The sequence below is a fragment of the Cyrtonyx montezumae genome, unplaced genomic scaffold, assembly GCF_038088225.1.
Source record: "Cyrtonyx montezumae isolate F1298 unplaced genomic scaffold, pur_monq_1.0 scaffold_25, whole genome shotgun sequence".
NCBI lineage: Eukaryota > Metazoa > Chordata > Aves > Galliformes > Odontophoridae > Cyrtonyx > Cyrtonyx montezumae.
Window position 1 is genome coordinate 15,276,577 of NW_027071992.1, and position 7,648 is coordinate 15,284,224.

General features: G+C 52.8%; 1 protein-coding gene across 3 annotated transcripts in view; it reads left to right on the plus strand.

The window, feature by feature from the left end:
• DNAJB5 (DnaJ heat shock protein family (Hsp40) member B5) overlaps positions 1 to 7,294 on the plus strand; it is a 19,323-nt gene extending 12,029 nt beyond the window's left edge. For all 3 annotated transcript variants that reach the window (XM_065740045.1, XM_065740043.1, XM_065740044.1), the window contains exon 4: positions 6,342 to 7,294. In XM_065740045.1, coding sequence (XP_065596117.1) covers positions 6,342 to 6,575 — 234 coding nt within the window. In that variant the 3' untranslated portion in view covers positions 6,576 to 7,294. The remainder of the gene's footprint in view (positions 1 to 6,341) is intronic.
• The last annotated feature ends 354 nt before the right edge of the window (positions 7,295 to 7,648 follow it).

Consider the following 7,648-nt stretch of genomic DNA (forward strand, 5'->3'; position numbering starts at 1 on the left):
TCTGTCACTTTCATCTTCCACAAAAAGCGGCAGCTTAGGAGCTGAGAAACACAAACAGATGCCAGGAGCTCCCCAACTCCATATGTCATCATCTCAGTATGTGATGGAGCAAATCACAGCACAACCTCTTCATCACCTAAGCCTACAGCCGTAGCCTCAAGCGCTTTCCTCGTGCTGTTCATCCTCACAAGTCTTTTTTTAGCTGGAGCTTTGGGCTTCTCTGCTGCCGGAGCAAGCAGCATAGCACAGTGCCAGCAGGAGCTGGGAGCTGCGATCCCACCTGTGGTCATGTGCAGACCCATTGGGCAGTGGGGCAGGGAGACCGCCCCTTTGAGACGCAGCATCATCTGCTTCTTTTTTTTCTCCTTCCCAAACTGGAGCAGCAGTGAACTCAGGCTGCTGGCTCTGTGGTAGGGACCTGCAGCCCCCAAAGCTGCCTGCAGCAGTGCTGGGTCAAGCTGATGGCAAGGGGATGCCAAGGATGGTGGCAGGAGGTGGGACTAGGCTTCCCTAGAGCCTGGTGGGCTGTAGGGCAGTGTCCATTCCAAAAGCTACTGTGGATGGCCAAGGGAGGGAGGAGTGACGCCGCTAACAGCCATGTCAGCCTCCTGGGAGGAGTGTCAGCACTGATGGGCTCTCAGGGAGATGGGAGCAGCACAACCCTGCAGCATCCTTCACCTGACATCACCTTCCTTGAAGTACCCAGCAGCCCCCCTGCTGCCACCAGCACAATGGGACCGCTGCTGACCCAGATAGAGCTCAGCACTCACAGCTCAGACATCAAACCCACGCTGGTTTCATACTCAGGCAGAAACTGAGACGCTTTCTAGGATGCAGGGCTGCTCCCGTGGCTGCGCTCACCACATCTCACCCTGGTAAGGGCTCTTTAATGATCGGTTTCTTACACGGCAGCGAAGTTGGGACAGAAGGATAAAAAGCAGGAACATAAGGTGGAGGAGTGATTGCCTCAAACTCGTACATCTTGGCTCTCAGAAGGAAACACTGAGATCCTGTCTGCATGTTCTGTTCCTGCCTGCTTCTGCTCCCATCCCCTTGCTTTTGCAGGGCAACAATGGTGCCTGGAGGGTGGTGCCCATGGTGTGAACCTACCAGGCCTCTGTTCCACTGATCCGCTGTCCTTTTCTGTGCCTAGCCACATTTCTGCCCCATTTCTATCTCAAACACTCTGGAAGATATTATCCTACTATCCAACCTGAAACCTGGCTGCAGTCTCCTGCCTGCTCAGTGCAAAATTCAAGCCCAGCATGGATGGCACTGCTTTGCTGCAGAGCTTCAGCAGCACAAGAACCAGTGGGAGAGCTGTTCGTGCTGGTGTTTCCTGTTGAGATGGCACTGGAAGCTTTTTATGCTGCAGAGCATCCTCTCCTACTTCCTTTTGGGCGTCATTTGGGGATGGGGGTGGACAAGTGCTTTGTGTGCAGGACAGGACCAGCCCCAGGAATCCTCCCCTTCCAGAAGTATCGCTCTGCAGCCTCTCTCCTTGCTGAAAGCCTGGAGACACTGCTGCCCACGTGTGCAGCAGAGCTGTCTGAGTTATTTAAGGACACAAGGATTTTCTTGCTGCATTCCCACGTCACGTGGCTTGCTCATGCAGGCTGGTTTGCGGCTCCTGCCGGCTTCTGCAGTAGGCAGCACCCAGTTCTGGGGAGGGAATGGCAGCTTAAAAATCACCTCTTGGCTTTGCCACGGGAGAACTGAGGGCAAAAAGGACCCCCCTGTGGCAGGGACATGGGTCCCACTGGTGTTACCCTCCTCATGCCTGCGTTTTCGGGTCCTGCCTCACTGCCTCATCCTTCTTGGGCCACCAAGGTGTAAAAATAGCCATGGGGCAGCAGCACTGAACCCATCGAGCGGCCCCAGCTTCCAGGAAAGCGTGGTGTCGTGCGGCGTGGCTGTGCCGTGCCCCAAGCCCCTGCACTGTGCTATACATAACCCCGGGCTCAGCAACAGCTGATGGACCGCAGAGGCATCCGATGAGCTCAGCTGGGTTTTCGGCTGCCCCTGTCCCCAGTCAGGTGGTGAAGGGCTAAATTTAGGCTGCTTGTTTGTCGTCGCTCTGACAAGCCTGGGAACTATACGGTGCTGGTGCTGCCTGACGTAAAGAAACTGCACCAGTGTGGTGTGGCAAAAGTTCCGCTTTTATTGTCCCGTACATCTCCTTATATCTTCTTCCATGGCTACGCCTCTTAGGGTCTGTCTCTGCCTTATCTACCAACCCCGGGTCACCACATTTTCTTCTTTTGCTTCCTTCTATAGCTACTATTGTTTATGCTTAGTCAAGCTTAACTGTTAGTTACTGTATAAGCGTAGTCATTAGTTACTGTGGCTGCTGTGGTTATGCCCTATTGCTTTTTCAGCTACTACATCTCCCCCCCTTTATGCCTATATCTAGCGTACTGTTTTCAGAGAGGTCCCTAACCGCGTACACCCCGAAATCCCCGCATTGCACCTATACATGCAACAGTCCTCTCAGGCGAGCCTTGCCCCGTTACATCGCGATTCGCAAAGCTATCCTATTTAAAGCCTATCCTGCATCCTATGGTACTCTTCCTGTCAGTGAAACATGGCTTGCATCATTTGCTGCATGCCACGTTGCAAGCACTGCAGTAGACAGGGTAAGCAAAGCATAATCAGCAATACTACCATGATTCCTGAACCAACTACAATCAAAATACGCTTCAGCCATGGTCCTACACCCCCAAAATAGATTTGATAACCAGCTACCCAACGGGTCATCTTCAATCCCGATCTTGTTCACATTTTCCTTCATCCAGTCCAACTTCTTGTGCATGGATTCGCTGTGGTCACTCAAGTTGAAGCAACACATGCCGTCAAAATCTTGGCATCCATGCCCTTGAGCAAGCAGTAAGAAGTCTATAGCAGCTCTGTTTTGAAGTACAGCATGCCAGACTCCTTCAACATCCATTAGCAACTCTGACAGAAGTTGAGAAGTCATGTTGGCTTATTTAACTGACCAACATGCTAGTCGTTCAGTCTCCTTGAAAGCATGCGCTGTTCCAAAAATGGGTAATATGGAGGCAAAAATGCATGCTATGAGATCCCAGAGGCGAACCTCATCCCCACAGTCCTCCATCAAATGCTTAATTGATCTCTTCACCTTATGTCTATCGCTATCATGTCTGGAAGTCATTACCCTCATCAGCACTCGAGATAGATTCCCTAATTGATCATGTTGAGGGGAAAGAATGGTTAATTTTCCTATGTAACAGGGGCCCCCAAGGAGGTTTCTTGGAATGCCTCGCCATGCTCTATCCCCACATATCAGAAATAGTCCCGGCGGTAATGCTTTTGCCGTGGTATTGTTCCATAGTACGGGGGGAACCAGTGGCATTGGTCCCCAGCAACACCCATACCCCTGCCTACGGTTACAGATTGGCGTGCTTGCATTGCCGCCCCCAGGCAGGGTAAAGCTATACTTTGTTCCATTAGGGAAAAATACTGCTGCCTGGTCGGTAGAGTTAACACAAGATGTTGAGTCATTTCCCTCTGCATAATACATTACGGGGGCAGAGTAACCACAATGTGGTCCCCAGTGCCCATAAATGGGATGGGTTGGATTGACCAATGTAAAACCCATGGTTCTGTTGAGACTCGGTATCCAATATGGGTTTTGAGGGCTCATAATCTGTAGTAACTGCTCCAAGAATGCTCCAGGCACATGCCAGTGTCCCCATGAAATGCAAGCAGCTGGACATTTCCACTCCCCGTTTTTCCATACTTCGTTACCGACACCTCGTGAGCCAAGTAGCCGTAGCTCAGGTGGATCACGAGGAAGGGTTATTCAACATTCCCACCAGGCACCTTACTGTATCCGACCAATTAGTTACGTTCTGTTCTACCATTGCCATGAACCTCCTTGTAACATTACGTTTACAACTTTGATGGTTGGACTAGATGATCTTGTAGGTCCTTTCCAACTTTATGAACCTATGAACTTCTTTTCCCTCCATATGGTTCCCAATCCTCTAGCTGCCAACCCCCAGGGGTCCCAATCAAACATGTTCTAAAGGGAGATCCAGCTGACTGTAAACTGAGGCAAAAATCTTTCTGACCCGTTATGTTCGCCCGTGACCCAAATATTCGCAGGCTGCTGTATAAGGAGGGCCGCAGCAACCAACTCAATCCTTAGCAGAACGACAGTCACAACACACCACCACCCCAAATGATGCTAACTCCCCACTCACTCCAGGGAGTGCCCATTCGGTGGTCTGGGGGCGGGGCCCTGGGCCTGAGGCACCCTCCCATTCTCATCTCCCTGTGGCAGCAACTTTCAAACAAATGCAAATGCTCAAATCACTCCTCCATTTACTGAGAGAAGCACGCAAGAGACAAAGAAGATGAAAGAAAATGCTAATACGTAAATCGCTCCTTCTCTGTGAAGCCACACAGAGAAAAAACTTCAAACCCCACACCTAAGTTAGGAGGTACCCTTAAGTTTCGAGAATGCACAATAACCTTCACGGGACTCAAAATTACTGAATACGTTCCCGAGAGGCACACACATAAACAGCTCCAAAGACACAGTTAGGTTTCAATATTTGGAGTGATCTTCCTGGAGAGGTGCTCACGTTAAAATTCTTAAGTCATCACTCCTTGCAACTCCAGGAGGTGCACACAGGAAAAAGATCAACTTAAAGTTCCCACAAACACAGCTAAGGTTCAACACGCGGAGATCGTGGCGGGCGATCCCAAGCCCCTTTTCCCTATCGTCTCAGCGAGGCGAGTCACGGCTTTCGGATTCAAAGGGACCCAAACGGGTCCCCCTGACCTAATCTCCACCGGGAAAGCTCTGTAACCGCCCAAAAGTTCCGCTGCTCCCATCTCCTCACTTATCTGCCTCCAGTCAGTGAGTGAGGTCGGCCCCCTGCCCGGCTGGCACCGCACATCACTCCGTTGGGGCAGAGCAGTTGGAGGCGCGGCCGTTTGGGGAGGCATTTGGAAAAGCGGAGCCGGCGCGGGGGCAGGGGGTGCGGGGGGCGGCAACCCCTCAGGTGGAGTCACAGCGGGCAGCGCAGGGGCAGGGGGCGGCCGCTGCTCAGCCCCCTCAGCCCCTCCCCGTGAGCGATCCTCCCCCCTGGCAAAAGTCGCGCTAGGAAGGATACAGCGACAGGCCCGCATTCCCGAGAGGCGGGCCGCGTGAGACTTCCGCATTCCGTCGTCCTGGCGTATGTGATGAGCAAACTTCTTTGTTCTTATTTGGTGGTTCCCAGGGAGGGGCAAAGGGCTCCGGCGCCATCTTGGTGTCTTCAGGAACAGAACAACCGCCCCTGCCCGACCCCCTGTACACCCCACTGTACACCCCCCTGTACTCTCGTCTGAGTCTCTGAATCCTAACGAAACGTGCGCAGCCAAAGCGATCTGTTTTTCATCTCGGGCTGCTTTAAGGGCTCCCAAAACCAACCCCCAAGTTTTAAGCTCAGCTGCCTTCTGCATAGTCATGGTACACTAAGACAAGGCTGTTGTTAAAAGATCCCATTTGTTGGGTTCATAGATCTCCACTAAGGAAGTCAGTAACCCTTCTTTCTGGAGCAGCGTTAAAACCGCTGCAGTCTCCTTCTTAGAAGATGCATACTTACCGCAGTACTTCTTACAAAGTTGAAGCAATACCTTAATCATGGGTTCCATCGCGGCACCTGGGACGTTCCGCTCCCCCGCCGCCTTCCCCGGTCCCTCGTACCCACGAGAACCGGAGGCTCCAAATCGGATCCTAAGCCCCAGAGGGTGGCCAGCCCCCACCAGGCTCCTCCACTGCTTCACCACGGTGGGCTCCTGTGTCCGTGTCGCAGCCCGTCAGCAAGCAGCCAGCACCGTCACGCGTGCCTGCACCTCACACGGGGCACTGTCTGTCGTCGCTCTGACAAGCCTGGGAACTATACGGTGCTGGTGCTGCCTGACGTAAAGAAACTGCACCAGTGTGGTGTGGCAAAAGTTCCGCTTTTATTGTCCCGTACATCTCCTTATATCCTTTCCATGGCTACACCTCTTAGGGTCTGTCCCTACCTTATCTACCAACCCCGGGTCGCCACATTTTCTTCTTTTGCTTCCTTCTATAGCTACTATTGTTTATGCTTAGTCAAGCTTAGCTGTTAGTTACTGTATAAGCGTAGTCATTAGTTACTGTGGCTGCTGTGGTTATGCCTTATTGCTTTTTCAGCTACTACACTTGTTGTTGGTCATTGGCAGTGTCGTGGGGAGGGGCGGGGATGGGGACTCTGCAGCTTAGGGTGGGAGGCTCAGGACTCTCGTGGTGTAGTGCTGCAGGGCCGGCTGGTGGCACATCTCCCCTTTTGTCCCCACAGGCCCTGTGCGGCTGCACCGTGAACATTCCCACCATTGACGGGAGGGTGATCCCGCTGCCCTGCAACGACATCATCAAGCCGGGCACAGTGAAGAGACTGCGCGGGGAGGGGCTGCCTTTCCCCAAAGCCCCCAGCCAGCGAGGAGATTTGATCGTGGAGTTCAAAATCCGCTTCCCGGACAGAATAGCTCCCCAGACGAGACAGATCCTCAAGCAGCACCTCCCGTGCTCCTAGAGCCCCGGGGACTCTCCTCCAAGCAGCAATACTCCAAATGCACCTGCCACGGCATCTGGTTCACACAGAGCAGAGGTGCCAGAGCACTTTCAAATGCAAAAAACCCACTTTTTTTTCCCACAACCCCCATTTGTCCCACCCACCCCCGCCCCTCTTGGCCCATTTTTGTACTCCAGTGGCGGGAGAGTCTCCTGCCCTCACCTCTCTCCCAGCTGCCGCCTTTTTTTGTTCTTCTTTTCAGAGGTCTGGCTTTGCTGCCTTGCACAAGTGCATGGCACGGGCTGCGACTTGGGGATGTGCATCACTTTGTGGTTTTTGTGTCACCTGCTTTTCAAGCCAACTTTCTGACCGGAGGGTGGGATTGTAGGGAGCTCAGCGCAGTGTAAATAGAACTTCATGGGAATCTCGCAACCCTCCGTGTTAGGTTTCTCTTCCCTTCTTTGATACTTGCTGCTGTTTGAGGTCCCGGCCGTACCGAGGTGCCAAGGAAACCGTCCCGAGTGCATACGGTGAAGGGACCGCTCCTTCTGGACCGTTTCTAACCTGGGACCACAGCACCCAATCCTACTGCGGTCCCCTCTCCTGTGCCAAGACCACCACCGAGTGTCAGGTGTGCCGATTGACAGAGCTCAGAGCAGCGGGGACGGTCCCTTCCAGCCTCCTGCCCAGGCTGGGAGCTTTCTTGTTCAGATGTGTTGAGTTTGCATTGCTGCTTTATTTTTTAATACATATATTTAGCTCGTTAGGTAACTCCGTAAGGGTTTTCTCTGCCCAGCTTTGGGTTTCCTGGAGCGGCTGACCCCGGCGCCGGGGAACAGCTCAGCCATACGAACAACCTGCCTGTAAGAGTGGGGCAACGCGTGTTAGCACAAGCCTGGCTGCAGAAGCAGAGCTGTGGTTTACGATCTCCCAGCTGGGAGATAGTGACGGGGTCGAGAAACGGCACGTGCGTAAATATTTTCCTACGGGCGAGGCATTTCTGGCGGAGCTGAGAGAGGAGCGTGAGGCAACCCCAGCTTGGTGGTTTGGTTTTCAAATGCTGTATTTTTTTAAAGATTTAAAAAGAAAAAAAC